The sequence below is a fragment of the Jaculus jaculus genome, chromosome 1 (genome assembly GCF_020740685.1).
Source record: "Jaculus jaculus isolate mJacJac1 chromosome 1, mJacJac1.mat.Y.cur, whole genome shotgun sequence".
Classification (NCBI taxonomy): domain Eukaryota; kingdom Metazoa; phylum Chordata; class Mammalia; order Rodentia; family Dipodidae; genus Jaculus; species Jaculus jaculus.
Genome location: NC_059102.1, coordinates 80,828,641 through 80,849,516, shown reverse-complemented (window position 1 = coordinate 80,849,516; position 20,876 = coordinate 80,828,641). Strand labels below are relative to the sequence as shown.

Sequence of the window (20,876 nt, the reverse complement as noted above, 5' to 3'; positions counted from 1 at the left end):
CTGACTAGAGTTGTTGGACTTGGAGCTACAGAGTTTGGTGTTTGTATTGGTTGCTTCAAATCTTGCATAGGCTGAATATTTTTTTGCTATGCTTATTGCTATCTTTTGTAGTGTGAATGTTTACTCTGTGCCATTATGAGTTTTGGGGACATTTTTTGGTATTATGGTTCAGTTAAAGGCCTTGGATTATGGAGATGGTTGAACATCATTAAGATTGATAAAAACTATGGGGACTTTTAAAGTAAGACTGAATATATTGCACTTTATATCATAGGTGGTTATTAGTTTATGGGGGCTAAGGCAGAAGGTGGTGGTTTGATTCAGGTGTCCCCCATAAACTTAGGTGTTCTTAATGCTAGGTTTCCAGCTGATGGAAATTTGGGAATTAATGCCTCCTGGAGGCAGTGCATTGTTGGGGGTGGGCTTATGGGTATTATAGCCAGTTTCCCCTTGCCAGTGTTTGGCACACTCCATTGTTGCTATTGCCCACCTGATGTTGACCAGGAGGTGATGTCCACCCTCTTCTCATGCCATTGTTTTCCCCTGCTATCATGGAGCTTTCCCTCCAGTCTATAAGCCAAAATAAATCTTTTTTCCACCCAGAAGTTGCTTGGGTGCTTTGTGACAGCAATGTGAACCTGACTGCAACAGGGATTAAGAACATTCTTACAAAAATGGATAGGAAAAGTGATGAAATCATATTTAAAATTTTTATATTTTAAGAATATATAAATGTCTAATAAGTGATGAGAATGCTATTGAAGTGAAACACAATGGAAGAATGATATCTTTGAACTATGTGTGTTGTGCACATCTAAAACTCTTGAAGAGTAATTGCAAGGTGAAATGCAGGAAGTGTAGTCTTTTTCAGTGAATTGAGAAGTGTGGCTACACAGTGGCAAGTAGACAATAGTAATTCTCTCAATAGAGAAGCTTTCAGCTTTTCAAAATGTGACAAAGATTATGCCTTTGCTGTGGCCTCAAACTTCATACTAAATAATACATGCTGACACCAAAATGAGAAGACAAAGATGCAAAAGTTAATTAGGATCCCAGTTATTTACAACTCCATATAATTTATTTTTACTAATTGATGTGACTTTTATATGTGTTGACCACTATCACCGATGACAATGTATTCATATTTTAATATTGCAGGAATGGCACTTATGCATTTTTATTTATTTGATTTTATATTTTCATGTATGTGTTGTGCCTCTGTATTTAGGTATGTGCAGCTGCATATGTGTAAATGAATATATGTGTGCACATTCATGTGGAGGCCAGAAGACCAACTTTGGGTGTCATCTCAGAAACACTTTCCACTATTATTTGAGACAAGGTCTCTTTTTGGCCTGGATCTAATCAAATTAAGCTAGATTGGCTAAGCAATGTGCCCAAGGTATTCCCCTGTCTCTAGTGTCCCCGCATTGGAACAACAGATATGCTCCACCACACCCATATTTTTCACGTGGGTACTGATTGATCTCAGGTCCTCATGCTTGCAAGGCAAGTACTTTATCAATTGATCCATCTCCTCAGCCCCATGTCTATCTTAAGCAGAGAATTTTCATCAAATTTATTTGCCACTATACATAGTCATCCTTTAATATATAGCAAATTAGCACACTATCCCCTTATATATCATGAGCTTGGTGCAATATACCATTTTAAATAGAGTTGATGAATAGAAACTGTTGAAACAATTTGGAATTCTCATCTCTGTAAAACAATGCTTCAATTCCATCATATGCCTATATAAGAAGGAAAGTAAAATGCAAGAAAATATAGCTAGTAATAATTGTTATGTTTTGATCAGGTTGTTTCCTGGCAGTGAATAACATGCGCAGGGATAGGTGGCATGCTGTTAGACCACCGACTGATCAGGATTCCGGAGTTCTTCGTACTCTTCAGCATAGCGCTGGTAGTGGTCTGTGAGCAGAGGCTGACTGGCTTCATTCCTGATGCTTCTGGCTCGGATCAGACAAGAAGCACCCACAAAAAGGACAGCTACAAGTACTAAGGCAGCAACTACTGCAATGGTAATGATCTCAGATAGAGTAAACTCCTGACCTATGGTGAAATAAGATGAGGGCAGAAACAAACATTATATAGTTATAACCAAAAAAATTGGCATCTCAAAGCCAGGTACCAGCCAAGTCACTTTGACTGAATCCCTCCTGTCTAGTTCTATTGGCCACATTGCCCAAACTGAGCACCATGTTTTGAAGAAACTTTCTAACAGATTTTTCTCAGTGAGCTCTATTGGAAATTATTATTTCCTTTCTACTTATGAAGAAATGTGGCTTGAAGAGTTTGTGGCCCTTGACTGAAGTCACCAGGTTAATAGGACGTAAAGCTAGTTCTGGAGCCTGGGTTCCTCAAAACCCAAGCTCCGTGCTCTTCTACATTCTATTACCTTTGTTGATAGGATGTAAAAGTGAGAGTTTTGTTTTGACAGCTTTGTGTTCAACATCCTGGAAGCAGTAGACTCTCTTAATTCCTCTTCATTTAAAATAAATGGAAGTGATATGGACTCAGATAAATTAGGGACATCACATCAGCTTAAGCTCAAAACTTATTCTGTGCTTTACTGTAAATGCAGTTTTTTGAGATTTAACATCTCTAAGCTTGAGCTTCCTTATTTGCAAAGTGAGAAGTATATTACTTACCTCAAAGCATTTTGAAGATTAAATGAGATATCTACTTCAATAGTCCCATACCAAGTCAGAATGGACTCCCAGCAAGCACTAAGTTCCCTGTTTTTAATCTTCAAACAAGAATCTATGTGAAAGTGTCATACCCAGTGGAACATGTCGGTCTCAGGATATTATGATGACTTTAAAGATAAAGAAGCTTTCTTTTAGAAAATAACACAGTAAAAATACACTTTCAGCACTGACCTGGCCATTGGACATCATAAGCATATCCCAGATTGTCTGGAGCAGTAACAAACATTTCTGTGTTGGTAACTGGAGGCCAGAATGGTACCATATTATATTGTCTATTATGTCCAATCGGGGCATTTTCCAATGGGAAGGTAGATATGTCTAAAATATTCCAAAGACAACTTGTTACAGATACAGAGTGAACATCAGTGTAACTGTTATAAGTTGAAGATATCTAATATTGGGAGCAGAGAAATACTCTTTATACTTTACAATGAATACAGACATGAAGCTTCAGTAAAGCAGAACAGAGAATTACATAAATGGAATTTAAGTGACTTGGATGCAGCACTAACAAAATAATTGGTAGGACAATAGCATTTAAAAGCAGGAGAATTTTAGTTTTTATCATCTATGATGTTCATCAATTGCTCTGCATTTTTATTCTATCTCTGTCTCTCTGTATGTGGGTAGTATGTGTGGTATATATGTTTGTGTATGCAGACACAGTATCTCATGCATGCTTGGAGGCCAAAGAATGCTGGATGTACCCCTCCATCCATCATTCACACATTTCCTTGAGACATAGTATCTCACTGATTCTGGAGCTTTCTCTTTTCACAGGTTTCAGCCATTCTCGAATCTAGGGCACAGATATATGTTGCAATGCCCTGCTGTTTATGTGAGTACTGGATAATCAAATTTTGGGAACCTCAGACACTCTCAGACCATCATTCTTTCATAAAAATATTATTTTTCACTGTACCATTTTCTAGTCCAAATTGTTCCATTTTTAAATTATAGGAGTAAGTTTAAATAAAATTTATTGACTGTATTCTTCAGAGCCATAGAAAAGAGAGACTTGAAATTTCCTGGAGCATCCCCTGTAGTTAAAATTTGAGAGATGGCTATTGTTGACTATGGATATATCTACTATTCCCTTTTTGTTTCCTTTTACAGAAATTAGCATTTAATTTATTCCTATGTTTTGAGTATTAGAAAATAGTATTTAATATTTGAATCAGATTTCCCAAATCCAATTTAATTCCTGCCATTTCACCACTAGTTAAATCAACCATTTAAATACAAGGTATTTGTTTTATTAGTGAGTTTCTGTCATTAAGGATAACAGAGTGATAAATTCTTTGTGTCAAAAGCTAGTTCTGTGGTCTTGTTTTTTCATTCTATATGTGAGTACAATTAAATATTAGAGGAATTGGCACAAATCCAGTGGAAGTGCACTGAAGTCAGGGCATTCATGAGAATACACTTAAAAGACCTAGGGTGTATGGGAAGGACAGCCAGATATTTGGTCTTCTGTTTGCAGGAGGGTGAGTATTCAAGGAATCACTGCAGTTCTGAAAGTAAGCAAAAGTAACTGGTTTGAAAAAAACTCAATCATAGAAATGACTAATGGTTTTTGTGTTGGGCTTTTTTTTTTTTGAGGCCTGCCCAACAGACTGCCTCCTTTTTATGAGAGAGAGAATTGGCATGCTGTGGCCTTCAGCCACTGCAGTTGAACTCCAGATAGATGTGTCTCCCCCCCCACCATAAGCATGTTTAAAAATCTTTATTTATTTATTTCAGGGAAGGAGGGAGAGGAGGGAGTGAATGTACACATCAGGGCTTCCAGCCACTGCAAATGAACTCCAGATGCATGAGTCACCTTGTGCATCTATTTGGCTTATGTGGGCACTAGGGAATTGAAGCGGTTCCTTAGGCTTTGTGGGCAAGTGCCTTAACCACTAAGCAATCTCTTTAGCACAAGTTTTCACTTTTTAATGAACTCACCTTTTGTATATAAGGAAGGTCACTGTTTATTAAAATTTATTGAGTGTCTACAAGTGCCAGGCATTACTAGACACTGAGGCTGTAGAACTGAATGTGTCAGTCAAATTCCTGCCCTCAAGACACGCACACTCAAAAGTGTATTACTAACTCAACTGTGTATTGCTTTCTAGTAGTAATTTGTGAAAGTTACATATTGAGGTTTATGATTTGGGTAGCATTTTATACTTGTCATTTCACCTTTCTGCTAAATCTTGATTTGATCATCCTCAAATCAGTCCAGTTCCTGTTGAGTGACAAAGTTTAGTCCACTGAAGTGAGCAAAGGCATAGAAACAACAATTGCAATTGGAGTGCCATGCAACTTTCCTGTGAGGGTCCTTCTAACAGTCCCTGTCTCTCTCAGAGTGAAAGCCAACGTTTCTGCATCTCAGCCCCATTTTCCTACTGACCTCAGCATCTCTCACTGTACCCCGCCCTGCTTCAGTCATACTATACACCTTTGTTTCCTTATCTTGGAATGATCTTCTTATATCTTCCTATATGTCTGTCTTGTATCCTCATTTTACTTATCTATAAAGACTTTTATCATCTAAGATACTGTATATTTACCTACATTTTTTATCATTTCTGTCAGAGGCAGAAAAGTTCCAAGAACAAACTGTTTTTTTTTTTTTTTTTTTGATTCTGCACCTAAAATATTGTTCAGGAAAGAGTAGGTTCTTCAATAACTTTTATGAAAGTATTTATATGGGTGTGAGATTGCTTCATTTTTCTCTTACCTCAAGAGGTTATGATCATTTGAGAAACCATAACACAAATTTCTTCTTCTGAAAAAGATATACTGGAATTCTGGTCAACTGTATTTAAAACTTAACAGGAAATTCTAAGAAAGGAGATATTGCATCATATGATATACAGATTTATAATGTTAGTGAAAGGACATAAGCTTCATTGTCAGCAGAGTTTAGATATGCTGCATTTATTATCTTGTAACTAGTAACAGGATTATGGAATGCATACTATGTTGTGGAAGACTTATTTCCTTTGGTTATAAAATATAATTAGTTTGAATTCTAACTTTAATCAATACTTATACAATTCTGAGTGAAAAGCCTTTAATATCTAGAAAAAAACCATTGATGCATTTTGAAAAAAATCCATCCTCCATTGTAAGTTACTCTTTTCAAAAACATTTGTTTTGTGTTGATAGCCTTGGAAATTCCTCCAAGTTGTTTTCTTTTCTTTTTTTTTCTTTTTTATTTTTCTTTTGTTTTAGACATTATTCTCAGGAGGATGTTTACAGTATATAAGGAATATTTAAGAAGGTGGATGATTGGTGGGTTTAGATTTCAATAATTTTTACTTGCATGAACATCCTATAGTTTTATGGCCATATTTTATCAGAAATATGCTTCTGTAATCACTGTTTTTTATTCATGGTCCTTTGTCCATTGCTTTCCAGGTCACCAAGAAAATGTATACTATATATAGCTCATAAAAGGACTGGGGGTGGGGGAAGGAAATGCTAATATAGCTTTTCGGTTCATTAAGGACCTTAAGGTTATAATCTGAAGAATCTTTAAAAAATTATATGAGTGGAAAATAATTACTTTTCAATCAGGATGTGAAAAGTAAAGCAACATATGTTTTCTAAAATCAAAAGAAATCTACTTAAAAGGCTTGTCACATTACTAACAATTTCCCATTTCCTTTGAGAAGGTTATATATTCACAGCATGATGAATATCTGTATAGATATAATTTTTATGTTGCTCCATAGTTCCCCAAATCATGCTTAACAAAATCTGGTTTTGGGCTGGAGACATTGCTTAATGGTTAAGGCCTGTAAATCCTAAGGACCCAGGTTTGACTCCCCAGAATCCACATAACGCCAGACGCAGAAGTTGAGGCATGCACTGAATGGGGTGCAATAATCTGGAGTTCTATTGCAGTGGCTAGAAGCCCCAGTGCACAAACTCTCTCTCCTTCTCTCTCTGTAATAAAAAAATAAAATAAAAAATCTGATTTTGTTAATTTCTCACCTGTTAATTCCAGTTTACTTATTACTATAATAAAATAAACTACTTAATCACACATAAGGTGATCATTATGATTGTAAAAAGAGAGATCACATTCTGAATAAATAAACAGAATGCTTTGCAAAATTTTGTTGGGAGTGCATGGCTGAAACAAAGCTATGAATCAGGAAGTGAGAAACATGATTGCAAATAGTAAGGAAGCATTAACATCTTGCATTAAAATTGTAGCACAAAAGTCTTAATTTCTTTTGTCACTTTAAAAACACTGTCACTGTGTACTGTACATAATTCATTGTGGTTTTCCTTGAAATATGAAGCAGGACACCAATAAGTGAGCTCATAATAGTTTGACAATCAATTTTTTCAGGTAGGGTCTCTCTATGTAGCATAAGCTGACTCTTGAATTCTAGATTGTCCTACTTCACATCCTGAGTGATAGAACCCACCATACCCCACAATTTACTTGTTTAATAAATGATTTTCTGATGGGATAAACTAATTTTATCAAACCATTAATTAATGATCAGGAACAGGATGGGGTAGATACTTCTTTTGGATGCAGAAATGTACAGGAAAATAAGAGACTGGCTTTACTGTAGACCTACATCAATAGAGGTAACCTCTGATATTATGTTATGGACATGACAAAGTAGGAGCACATAAGCCAAAATTCAGGTCTTCAAAACTTGACATTTTAGAATGTGCAATCCATCAGAAACATTTTCATGGTTTTGAGAAGTAATGTAACTTTCTTAGCTAAGAGTGTGGAAAATGAAGCCATTTGAACAATATTTTATAGACTTCATTGAAACAAACTTAAAGGAGATTTTTCTATGGTGTGTTATAAAAAATCGACCATTAACTTCTAAACTTGAACACATTTCCTTTTGTGTGAGGTTATAAAGTAATAAAACTCAAAATTGTGCTTTATTAATACAAAGGATTTCATTGTTTTTGTGTGTGGGATCCAAGACAATGTCTATAACTTTTTCAACCCTTTATGTTAAAAAAAGAAAGTGATGAAAATGTCTACTGGGGAATATGCATAAGAAAACCTTGGGAGGCATGGTAGTTATCTTTTCATAACAAAATGAGAAAGGATTACCTGGTTAGCTCTAGTGAATGATAAGTGTTATCATAAAATACCTATACTGAGAAACCTCTGCAATTTCAAAATGGTTTTCAACACTTGGAAATTGCTAGAACATATACCTAGTTTATCCTTATTTTGAAGCATATTTTATGAGTGTCAAGTGCAAGCTTAAGTTGATAGCCATGCCATTGGAACAAATCCCCTTTGTGGAGCCTGCAAATAGCGGATGAAATTATCTCACCAGCATTGTATCTCCTTAGCCATTCATCAAAGACTGCATCCGTGAAAGCATGTAGGAGGACAAAAATAGGATCATTTGGAGACAAATGAGTTTGTCCTCCTGTTCCATTCAGGAATAGGTGGGCCAAATTGTGAAGACTTCGAACTGCAGGGTCATATTTCCCTGTGGGATCACTGTAACCTAGATTTTAAAGGAAGGATTAAAATAGTAGAAAACATTGCAAGTCAGCAGCAGTGATTATCTTAGGAAACACTTTTTCCAAAGCTTGCCAGACTACATATTACCTTAATATAATAGTATCACTTCTCTGTAGCAATGGCTGATGACATGTGCTTGCTATATTTGGGACTAGGTTAGTTTTTAACTAGTAACATGGTATTCTAATTGTAGCTTCTGGGTTGAAAATAATGACCTATAAAGGATGGCAGTCAAGTTATATGGAATGTTAAATTTTGACAAGGTAGACATTGTTCCACTTGGGAAAATAAAAAGATACTGAAAATCTTACATTCAGGCTAAAAACTACTGCCACTATTGGGAGAACTGCTCTGACTGTTCTGGGACTTAAATCACCAGATTTTACCTTAGTTTCCTATCTTGCTCCTTTTGATGACTGTAGGCACATTTATGTTTAGAAAAATATTTTTTGAGGGGAAGCTAAACTTTCTCAATGTTTTCCTTCCCTTTATATACTAGTTTTAAACACCTGGAAAATCTACTGTCAAAAACATTTGAGAAGTTTTGATAAAAACCTCTACTTGTTAGGGAGAAAAACAGGTCACATGTCACCTTGGAGGAAAAGTAATATGAGATTGAATTGTGTGTCTAATTGGCTCAAAATGGACCATTGTATATCATCCTTGATTACACAGCCATTCATTCATTCACACTTTCCTTTTTCATATACTTATTCCTTCTAATGACTCAATGAACACTGAAAACTGACTAGAATATAGATGGCATGTGGCTAAATAGTGTCCATCAGGGAGTGAGTGCATTTATCTCCTCATTGAGCATCAAGAGAACACGATCAGCACATTACTTCCGAAATCAGTTATTTATAACCCTTTTTCAATAGTAAAAGCTTCATAATAAAGTTAAATATAATTATATTCATTAAACTATTTGAATATAGGACTGGGGCTATAGCCCAGTGGTAGAGTACTTGCCTTGTACTTGCAAGGCCATAGGTTCAATCCCCTGCACCATTAAAATAATTGAACATATTAACATCAAATATCTTACAAAAGTCATCTCATCTGTTTGAACTTCAATTCTTTATGTTCAAACTATGTTTAAAATGTAGTTAAACTTGAAATACTGAAATGAACATGGGTAAGTGCTGATTTAAATTTGTGTAGGCCTTTAAAACCAACTGTAAGACGATATAACTAAATAAAACGTGCCCAAGCCAGACTTTATAGAATGTCTACAAATTAGCACATTTTTTAAAGTTTTCTAGACGAACGATTTTTCAACCGTGGTAGTCTTTGATATCATTTGTGTCTGCTAGCCCTTGGTGTTATTACACATGCAGGGGATAACTGCCACAAAGTTGAAGTGAAATATTTTCAGGCACTTATGAGTAAGGAATAACTTCCCATGGTTTCTGCTATGATATTTATGTAGTCTCATGTTCTGACATTTCTTTCTAAAATCTTGAATCCAGCTTCTGCTTGGGCAGAACACTGTGGGTGATCATGATCAACAGGCAGGCCTATGGCTCCTAGCATCACCATGGCATTCAAAGCCTTCTCATAGAACTGATTGGCACCACTTCTGCTTATTCTCCTAACTAAGTCTATTCACAGTGCCAGTTTTGTTTATTTACCTTCTACTGTGTTTCGGAAACTGTTTGTAGAATTGGAATAAAAAGGAGGTGTGTCAAATACACCAACTTCCAAGCACTGGGCAACATCCTGCGGTTCAGGAAGCCGCTGCACCATGGGTCGGCCCACATTTCCAGCTGGATTTCTTCGGATTGGCCCACCTTCAGTGCCTGGCAGTGAAAGCAGGGCATGTCAACAGCTATTGAATTTAGAGATCTGTCTATTGCTTTCTACAGATATACAGATATTATATGTTATATACAGATATTATATTATATGTTATATACAGATAAAACACTAAAAAAAAAGGGTCCTTGTGTGGGAAAAAACAAATTTGAAAATGTATGTTTAGCTTCTGAAAGTGACAAAAATCTAAATTGCATTGCCCTTCTTCTGTGACTTGAGATTACTTGTGAAATATAAAATATCTGAAGGTGCCAATCGTGGTGCCACACACCTTTAATCCCAGCACTCGGGAGGCAGAGGTAGGAGGATCACAATGAATTCAAGGCCACCCTGAGACTACATAGTGAATTCCAGGTCAGCCTGGGTCGGAGTGAGACTCTACCTCAAAAAATAAAAAAATAAAATATCTGAAGGGAAAATGATCACACTAGCCGATATTGAATACTGGTGCTAGGGTCTGTTAAACTGTGATATACTTTATCATAAAAATGTAACAAAATGAAAAACTGAATTTTCTAAAACAGTATTACAGACCCAAGTTCAAAACTAAAATTTAGATTTTACATGTATATAAAATTATGCACCTAAATATCACGTTTCAAGCCTTCATAAAAGTAAATAACAAACATAAGTCTCTTTGAAAAAGTTGTACATATTTCAACCAATAAATATATTTTGGTTTTTCATCAATTGATGTCATACATGACATGATGAATGCCATAAGTAAGGAAAAGAAGAGAAGGAAAGAGAGAAAGGGAGGAAAGGAAGAAGGTAGGTAGAGAAAGGTAAGGGCGAGGAAGTAAAATAAGAAAATGGAGGAGAAAGGGAGGTGTGGTGGTTTGATTCAGGTGTCCCCCCTGTAAACTTAGGTGTTCTGAATGCTAGGTCCCCAGCTGATGGCAATTTGGGAATTGAATCCTTCTGGAGACAGGATATTTTGAAGGGGGGCAGGTTTATGGGTATATAGCCAGTTTCTCCTTGCCAGTGTTTGGCACAGTCTCCTGTTGCTGTTGTCCATCTTATGTTGGCAAGGAGGTGATGCCCACCTTCTGCTCATGTCATCATTTTCCCTTGCCATTACGGAGTTTCCCCTCAAGTCTATAAGCCGGAGTCAACCCTTTTTGACCAAGCTGCCTTGGTTGGGTGTTTTCTGCCAGCAATGCGAACCTGGCTGCAACAGGAGGGTAAAATAAAGAAGAGGAGAAAAGAGAAGTGAAGAGAAAAGAAGACAAGAAAGCTGGAGAGGCTTAATAAAAAATAGAACTTTGAAGTAAGGTAAATAAGTTAGAAGTAATACAAAGTTATAAGCTTGCTCTTCATCTGAGCAAGAACTCAAGAACTCTCTCAGCAATGTATTATTTTGACTTTGCTCAGTGCCTGACACATACTAGGTGCCAGGGAGTTTGGTACATGATTTTGATGCAAAGGATCATGAAGCTCTGAAAGGATCTGCTTGAAGAAATGCTTGCTTGGAGTCTACAGCATGTGGGAGCACTGGGGAGCTAGACTCAAACCATACTGTGATGACATTAAGTACAAAAATAAGATGGTCATATTTAGTTCATTAGGAAATGGGGAGAAATGGAAGCCCTGGGTAGGTGCATCTTACAGCAATTTGTCCCATTGATCTCCAGAGAGCAATATGTACTTCTAAAGGAACAAGGACAATAAGATACTATACCAAAACAGATAATGTTGCAGTGTCAATGCTTACTCTGCTTCCTTCCTTCATAAATGTCCAATGAATAATGATTTATTCCTGACAAAGTAGCATAATGGACTTTAATAAAATGTTGACCTGTATTTGGTTTGGAATGTGCATATGCATTTCTTGGGTGTCAACTATCACTGTACACCTCCACACACTAGCTAAACTCTGCATTTGAACTGATATTGCAGAGATTACTATTCATGGAGTTCTAAATATATTCCAAGAAGGGCAGTGTTAATTATTTGAATTTCAGACTACTATATCCTAATTTGCCTTTGTGGGGATTCATGGTAGAGACTTTGTGAAGAGATTAATTGAGCCTGTTTAATTTTTATCTCAAGGGAGTCAGTTTAATTTTATCTCAAGTGTTGTTAAATTCCTTTGGATGAGTTTGCCATTGTAGTTATTGCCATTATATGACTATAGTCCCATGGAACTTACACACAAAAATAAATGAAAAGTTCAAAATACCTGAGAGAAAAAATAGATTTGAGAACTATTTTGCAGAAAGAACAGTGTTTCCCATATGGTGAATCAAAGATAGTATTTTAGGGGTTTAAAAAAGGTGTCCCTAATGCACCTTTTCAATCTACCAAGTTTAGCACAAGTGGATAATATTAAGCATATGGAGTATGTAAGGGAGGAGTGATCTAAGATTGCACATGTTTGAGGCTCCATATAAAGATGTTCAATGAAACTATAGAACTAGATAAGGTATTCCAAGAGGAAAAGAGGAAGAAGAAAAGAGTTACTATGAGAATTAAATAAGACACAAAGCAGTAATTCCGTACCACATCAATCCCATAATATGCCTGATTAGAGCTCAGTTTCTTTATTTCCTTACCTTGCTTAATAAATACAATGTTTGATTTTTACATGTTGAACTGTAATAATGGATAATCTTAAACATTTTTAACCTAAAATAGGTCATCTTCAACTTGTCATGAAGGTATGTTTCTCAGATACAAGACATGGTAAAAACTGTGGCAAAACTGACTTTCCTCACCCTATGCCATCTTTTCATGGGTTCATTTCAATTACACTTTACTTTGGTATCCAGTCATCAGCATGATGGGAAATTGTCTGGAAAAGTCTGGGACCCAATATAAGAGCTGGCAAGAAAGGTGAATATGTCAGTAATTGAGGATACCCTGAATCTCAATTTCACTTTCTTGCTATAAGATGGGACCACTCATTCAGCATGTTAAATAAATAAGATGTATTCTAATTTTTAAATTTTGGAGAGGAGAATTACATATATTATCACATTTCTTTATAGATATAAAGCTAAACGGTTTTCTATGGTAACAACATTCATCTAAGTTTCTTTGGATACATTCATAATGTTCTCTTTCTAAGCTTATGATAATATTTTGGACTGAGAAGATGGCTAAGCAATTAAGGCACTTACCTTCAAAGTCTAAGGACCCAGGTTCAATTCCCCAGTACCCACATAATCCAGGTGCACCTGGTGGCACAGGAGTCTGGAGTTTGTTTGCTGTGGTTAGAGGCCCTAGTGTGCCCATTCAATCTCTCCTTCAAAATAAAATAGTTGTTTGTTGCATAAAATGTGCACAGAAGGCTGGAGAGATGGCTTAGTGGTTAAGGAGCTTGCCTGCAAAGCCTAATGACCCAAGTTTTACTATTCAGATCCCATGTAAGCCCAGATGCACACGGTGGCATATCTATCTAGAGTTCATTTGCTGAGGCTAGAGGCCCTGGTATGCTCATTCAGTCTCTGTTTCTTACAAAATAAACAACAAAAAAATGCAGAAAATATTCACAGAACGCAGGAGAGATGTCTTAGCAGTTAAGGCGGTTGCCTATGAAGTCTAACAACCTATGTTCAACCCTTCAACTCCCTTGTGAGCCAAATGCACAAAGTAAAGCACATGTGCAAGGTCGCATATGCACACAAAGTGGTGCATGGGTTTGGGGTTAGATTACAGTGGCTGAAGGCCCTTGCATGCCAATTCTCTCTCCCTCTCTCTATCTCGTTCTCTTTCTCTTACTCTTACATAACGAAGGGCAGTTTTGGGTTGGAGAGATGGCTTAATGGTTAAGTGCTTGCCTGTGAAGCCTAAGGACCCCATTTTGAGGCTCGATGTCCCAGTACCCATGTAAGCCAGATGCACAAGGTGGCATATGCATATGGAGTTCACTTGCAGTGGCTAGAGGCCATTGTGTGCCCATCCTCTCTCTCTCTCTCTGCCTCTTTCTCTCTCTATCTGTCTCCCTCAAATAAATAAAGAAAAAAAAATTAAAAAAAAGAAGGCCAGTCTATTGGACTTTCTTCAAAAAATGCACAGACATATATATAGTGAATATCATAATAAATATAGCATTGCACTTCTAGTTTTTGTACAGAAAACAAATGTTTAAAGTAGGTGGATATATCTGAAAAAGAAAATTAAGATGGAATAGAGAATGCCAATAATTAGGCTTTATGTATAATAGTATGGCAGCAGATAATCATACAGTTGAAATAAGAAAAGAGAGGACTGGGAAGATGGCTTTGTTGTTAAGGCACTTGCTTGCAAAGTCTAAGGACCCAGGTTTTATTCCCCAGTACTCACATAAGCCAGATGCACAAGGTGGTGCATGTGCCTGGAGTTTGCAGTGGCTAGAGGCCTCCTCTCTCTCTCTCTCTCTCTCTCTCTCTCTCTCTCTCTCTCTCTCTCTCTCTCTCTCTCTACCTAACCCTCTCTCTCTCTCTCCAACAAATAAATAAATAAATAAATAAAAGATTATAGAAAGGTCAGAAACAGATATACATATAAAAGAAGTCAACCTGTGACTGAGGCATCAGATCCCTGAGAGGATATTAGGATCATAGGCTAGGCATACTCTTTGGGAGGCCTGAGAGAGAGGCATCACTCATTCCAAAATATTCCTTTCATCAAAGAGACTCCTTGTACCACCTGTTGGATTTTAATTTTCTTACTAAAACTTACAGAGTTTCTTCTTCTCTTCTTCTGTCTCTCCTTCCCTACTTTTCTATACTCATAGCATTTCTAACTCTTTTTTGCAATATTTTAGTTTTTCTTGGGAAACATTTTTCTTAAATTTCAACCTAACATAGTCTAGCTTTTCTGAGTATAGTAAGATGATTAATTGACTCTAGACATTTTAAAAATGAATAAGTTATTAATGCATTGACAAAATTACTCCAAAAAGTAAATAAAATGCACTGGTATTATCTCTTTTCCCTTTTCTCCATAGCAGCATGTGGATTGTCTAGGATCTCCTGAGTGCTAGATGTGTATATGTTCACTAGCCTGTAATGTTGGATAGCAGTTTTTATTTCAAAAGCCTTAATAGAATGAAAAGACTTCCAGGCAGCACAATCTCTTTGTCGAATAAGGACTTCTGACTTCTAGTTGTCATTTGGAACTTACTATTACAGAGGGTTCCAAACGTATCATAGTCTTCCAAGGATTCACAGAGCACTCTCCATTGAGAAAACACAGAGTTGGGGCTGAGAAGAGTGGGATCAAAGTTGCTCCTAGATCCCATCAAGTCATCTGTGCAGACATCACAGGTGTTTCTGCCAGTGGCGAAATTCCAGTAGGGCAGGGAGAAAGAAGGCTCCTGCAACATTTCCTAGATTACAGAAATCTGTTAGTAGTCTCTTTCTACCACCTTCCACTTTGCTTGGTTAGCTCTGATGTCCATTGCAGTTAGCTCTCCTTCACCACTAAGGAACTAGTTAGGGCATCAGTAAAGTCTAGAGGAGCTCAGAGAAGTTAAAAATCTCATGGAACAAGCTTGTGATTTCCTATGAGGAGTCACAAGGCAGCAGAGGTAATGCAATTCAACTCAAGCAGAAATTTCTACAAATACATTTTGGACAAATATTTTCCCCTTTGGGGAAAGTAATTATATTTCTATGAGTTATATAAGAAATTCATAGTAATATCCACTTGATATTCTACCTTCTTCTATTTTCCTATTTTTAATTTAAGCATCACATAGTCTTAGTAGGGTGTGACCTCCTGTCTTAAAATATGTTTTATGGAACATTATTTTTTGTTTTTACTTTTAATTTAATTTGAATGACTATAGTTAGATGCTGACTTTTTAAAGATTTGTTATTTCTTTTTAAAATTAATTAATTTATTTATTATGGACATACTCAGTATGGATACATCATGTGTTGGTTCCATCCTAGATGCTGATTTTGGTGACAGATCTCGTTTTCTTCTACTTACTCTACCTCCTTAGGCACTAATGGTTTTTTGTTTTTTTTTTTTCAGACACCCATGGTGTAACATTTAAACTCAGGCTTAAGCCTGCAGCTCAGGAGACATTTGTTAAGCAGAAGCAAAATAAAGCTTTGTGCCTGTTTTTCTTGAGACCAGTGACCTAGTTTCCATTCAGAAATAATCCCACAGTTTTAAAAATGTTTGAGTCCAAGATTACATCCTTATTTATTGGGCTCCATAAAGCATGACTTTACTTACTTTGCATTTCTTTTGGCCTTTGGGGAGTCACATTCAGAAGGTGAGATCTGATGTAAGGATGACTTTTATTTTTTTTTTTCCTTTCCATACTCAGTATACTTCTGCTTTTTCACTGTAATTCTTTTCTATAAAATATTGCCTTATCTCTGAATATTTTCACCAATTAATGATGCCTAAGGTTTTTAATTCCTCACATAAAAGCCATCACTGTGGTTCCCCCCAAGTTAGTGACAGCTTCCAAGGGAGCAGAAGAATCACACTGTGGTTCAGCAACTGACATTTGGAAACAAGAACATATTCCTGCAGCATTTCTGCCATGTTTCACATTTACACTGGAATTTGTTGGATGCCTTTGCTGTTGGGATAAAAATGCAAGTCATTGAGGTTAAAGTGTATACCTGAAAATTTGAGGCTTTTAAATACTATTCTGTCTGCCCTTTAATTTTGGTATGCCCATGGGAAAATTACTTGAAGGCATGGAGATCCAGTCAATTACAAAGGACAGATTTATCAACTCATAATCTACTAAATGTCTTTACTTGAACTGAGAGCTTTTAAATATGATGAACATGATGAACTCAGTGAATCACTCTCAAAGCACACTTGGATAAAATATTGTAAAATATTTTATTCTGAATTTTAGTGTATTCATTCTTTCTCCCTTAATCATATTTCCCCCAGTAAATAATATTGGCACAAGCATCCAGCAAATTAACAAATGGATATGAACACCATATTTATTTTCAGGTAATTTTAAGATTTTAACTTGAGGGTAAAGATTTTATGATTGTTATTTTACATAGAAAACATTTAATTTGTATATTTCACAGTTGGAATCTAATCATTTAAAATTGTAAATAATATTATACAAAAAAAATAGAGCAGTCAGTAAAAAGAGCAATAAGATATCTGTGTTACCAGATATTTTAGTGTGTTTTGGTATGTCTCTTTAAACAAAGCATGAAGCTACTATATTTGAGTTGAGGTCCACTTATGCTAAAGAAAGGAAAAAGCTAATATTTTCAAATGAAAATTAATACCTAGAGATAAGCTGTTTTTAAAAATGTTTTTAGCCGGGCGTGGTGGCGCACGCCTTTAATCCCAGCACTCAGGAGGCAGAAGTAGTAGGATTGCCATGAGTTCAAGGCCACCCTGAGATGACAGAGTTAATTCCAGGTCAGCTTGGACCAGAGTGAGACCCTACCTCGAAAAAAAAAATAAATAAAAAAAAAATGTTTTTAGAAATTATATATACTTATGGTATACAACATCGTGTTCTGATATGTAAATATATACAAACACACATATAGTGAAATGATTACTACAGCTAAGGAAATCAACATTTCTGTCATCTCATAGTTCAGCAATGATTTTTGTGTCTGTTCTCCTAGGAACCCAAAGTGACAGAGGCACACAAAGTAGCTACATAGAAATATGACAATTTAAATGGAGACCTGTGCACGTGATTTAAGTTCTAGAAGCATCAACTGGTATGATGAAGAAGATATTCAGACTGGGAAGAATGTGGACTACACCTAGACCTGGAGGGGACATCTGCTTATATTGCATAAACAAGGAAGACATGTAAAGTAAGATGCTTTTTGTCAAATTTCTTGAGTCATTTTTTTCCAATTACTAAGCTGTAGAATACTTCCAAACTGTGAATACACATATAATGATGTCTTTCTCATCATAGACATCATGTTTTCTCTTCACAGAAGTTCAAATTTAATTGCTACAGAACAAATCATTATGGGGAGCAACAACTTAAAGTCAAAGGGAGATTAAGAGCATGGAATTTTTTTTTTTGTCATCACTTATTCTGATCATTTGGAACAACAGTGAATTAAAGTGACTCACACCCAGGATAGGTCACGTATGAGGACCTGAGAATCATGTTTTAGCATACCTGAATGTCTCTCTCCAGCTGTAGCAGGTGGTACCTGTGCCATGTCAGGAAAGCAGGTCCTTCATGAGAGAAATCTACTTCTCCAAAGCTCTCTTGGCCTGCCCCCAGGAAAGTTTTTTTGACTGAATAATAGTGTGTCCAAACAAAGTAGTTATATATGGAAATGTTCTCAAATTGTGGAGTATTGCCATCTGGTCCCAGTAGTTCTTCAGATCTCCTGGTGGCAATGACAAATTGAGGGTGAGTTGTGTGCTTTGCCATATCCAGGGCACGGACAAAGTGCTTCTTTTCCTCTGCACTTAAGTTGAGAAGATTCCTCCTGACTATGGATAAAATAAAAGTTAAGCATGAGAACTTCCGCCTGTGGGAGAGGTAGAAAATGAACACAAACATTTTATAACACTGTTTCATTTATCCATTCATGGCTCTACAAGCATCTGTTCAAATGCACGATAACTGGTTCTACAGATTATCATTTCCTAGATGCTTGAAACAAGGTGTGCTTTTAAGACATTTTGGATTCTGAAATACTTACTTAATACATTAGATGTCTTGAATATTGTATCAACATCTAAGCACAAAATTCATCTGTTTCTTATATATCTTATACATATAGACTAAAGATAGTTTTGAAAATCAGTTTTAATAATTTGGTGCCTAAAACAAATCTTAATGGCATGGAATTTTCCAACTGTGGTATCACTTTGGGCTCATAAGTTTCATATTTGAATTTTGGGGTTTTTGGACTAGAACTTACCAACCTTTATACCTTAAAAAACAATCCCCAACCCATTTCTCTCTCTTTTTGTCTCTCTCTCACTCTCACAGACACACATCACTATCTCTTCCTCTCTCCAATTTGTTCTAAGTTTTCTGAAAGCTTTTTAAATCTTATATGAGGACTTATGATTATTTGGCACATTTTCATTTCTGCTTGTTATGCATTGTCTTGGAATTTCTCCTTTGTAGGTATCCTAAATATTTTAAGAACAAGGGAAATGATATACTAGGATGGTTTAGACCAGATTCCTGTGTTTCATATCTTTTGGAACATTTTCTTTGGTTCGGTTTTTCTTATCTGTGAAATTTGTATAAAAAGAATATCTGCTTTATAAAGCCTACAGTGAAAGAACACACAACCAAAAGCAATTAGAACAGGGCTTGAGTTGTTGATGACTCAAAATCCAGTGTGTGAAACCCTCCTTCCACTGCCTGGCCTATAGAAAACAGTCAAGTGCTGCTGGTTACTATATAACACTACGTAGTGCTATTTAGACTGAAGAGCTGCTTCTTTTTCTCCAAATACCTGAAAATAACCATCACAGTTAGAAATTTCCTTGTAGGTGAGCAGGGATAGTTGAAGACATGCAAATGTTAGAGTTAGATCTCAGTGAGAAAGCCACGCTTACCAAGTGCCATATATGCAAGCTTGACCTTTCTGAAATTAATCTATAAGGATTACCATAAATATGTTGAGTCATAAAAAGTGTTCACAGTTCCTAACATATAGTGGTTACTTACTATTTGGGAAAAATACATTATTTCATAGGTCTGAATTTCAACCACCCAACCCTTTATATAGTATAAGTTTCTGAACCTTCCTAACCTGTAAAACCCTGAGTCTCCTGCAGGGTAGTATGCCCACAGATCTCCCCATTTACCTGTGAGAACTTTCTGGTTGCAAGCAGCTCCTCTCCACCCAGGACGGCAAGTCCCACAGTTATGTCCTGAGAAATTGCCATTGCAATGGCATGTTCTGTTGAAGAATCGCAGAGGCCACCCCTCTCGGTCATCTCTACCATCATGGGGGTAGTGGTGGCTGTGAGGTCTGGTGTCTGCAGTCACAGTTTCACATGTTCCCCTCCCAGAGGAAGAGCCACAGCGGTCAGTCCCAGGCCCAGAGGAGGGGGACAGGTCTGGACAACACACTCCACTTCTCAAAGCCTCAACGTTGGCACACTCTCGTGGGAACTGAGCCCAGGCCTGCTGATAAAGCATTATGGATAACAAGATAGATCCCAGACAGAACACTTGTAAAGATTTCATTCTTCTGGAACTTCTGGAAGCAAGACTGCAGGTCATAGACCTAGTGTGTAGGTCTTTGCATAGAGGAGCCTGAATCCTTAGAAAAGAAAACACAGGTTAATTAAAAAAATAAAAGGTGAAGAAAAGAAAGCAGAGTTGTCCAAGTTCTTTGGAAACCCTCCAGATAAAATGACATTGCCAAAGAAATAATATTGATGTATCTTGAAAATTTTGAGATGCATTGTGCTTAATTAAATCCATTGTCCTAGTAATTGAGGTTTTTTTCTTTTTCATTTAAAATTTCTATTCATATAAGTGCTTATCCTGGATATCAGTTACTAAAAGCATTCATTAGCAAGTAGCTATAACTAATAACACAAAATCATGGATCTGAAAGGGGAATTGTGAGCAGATTTCCAGCAAGTTAATTTCTGTAAAATCCTCCTTCCCAGCAGGGTTTTGACAAGAGCCAACCCACTCCCCATGGAGCTGCTGCTCACCAGGGTCTTCAATTCCTCAGAAGTACCTTGTCCTCCTCCACAGCCCAGCGTTTTGTGCTTGCTGTCCTGGATGTCAGACCTATTAATCCTGTTGCTTGCGGTTTTCTGCCAGACAGCAAATCCCAAACCTGATCAGAGTGGGAGGGGCTAGTGTTCTCCTGCATTCCTCACTAATCCCTTCTTACATCAGTGAAACTATCTGC

General features: G+C 36.6%; 1 protein-coding gene across 1 annotated transcript; it reads right to left on the bottom strand.

Moving 5' to 3' along the window:
• Positions 1–1,855: 1,855 nt before the first annotated feature.
• Tyrp1 (tyrosinase related protein 1) lies at positions 1,856–20,194 on the bottom strand. Its single transcript, XM_004658450.2, has 7 exons — positions 19,810–20,194; positions 18,149–18,471; positions 15,175–15,379; positions 9,882–10,049; positions 8,051–8,230; positions 2,904–3,050; positions 1,856–2,073 (listed from the first exon to the last, which is right to left on the bottom strand). The coding sequence occupies exons 1-7, from the start codon at positions 20,192–20,194 to the stop codon at positions 1,868–1,870; spliced, it is 1,614 nt and encodes a 537-aa protein (XP_004658507.2). The 3' UTR covers positions 1,856–1,867.
• Positions 20,195–20,876: the final 682 nt, after the last annotated feature.

Bases quoted from the DNA above. Each gene is read 5' to 3' on its own strand.
- Tyrp1 (XM_004658450.2), bottom strand. From the start codon at position 20,194: ATGAAATCTTTACAAGTGTTCTGTCTGGGATCTATCTTGTTATCCATA. The intron at 15,380-18,148 runs GTATGCTAAAAC...TCTGTAATCTAG, and splicing joins AGCTGGAGAGAGACATTCAG to GAAATGTTGCAGGAGCCTTC. The intron at 3,051-8,050 runs GTGAGATAATTT...GGAATATTTTAG, and splicing joins GCTAAGGAGATACAATGCTG to ACATATCTACCTTCCCATTG.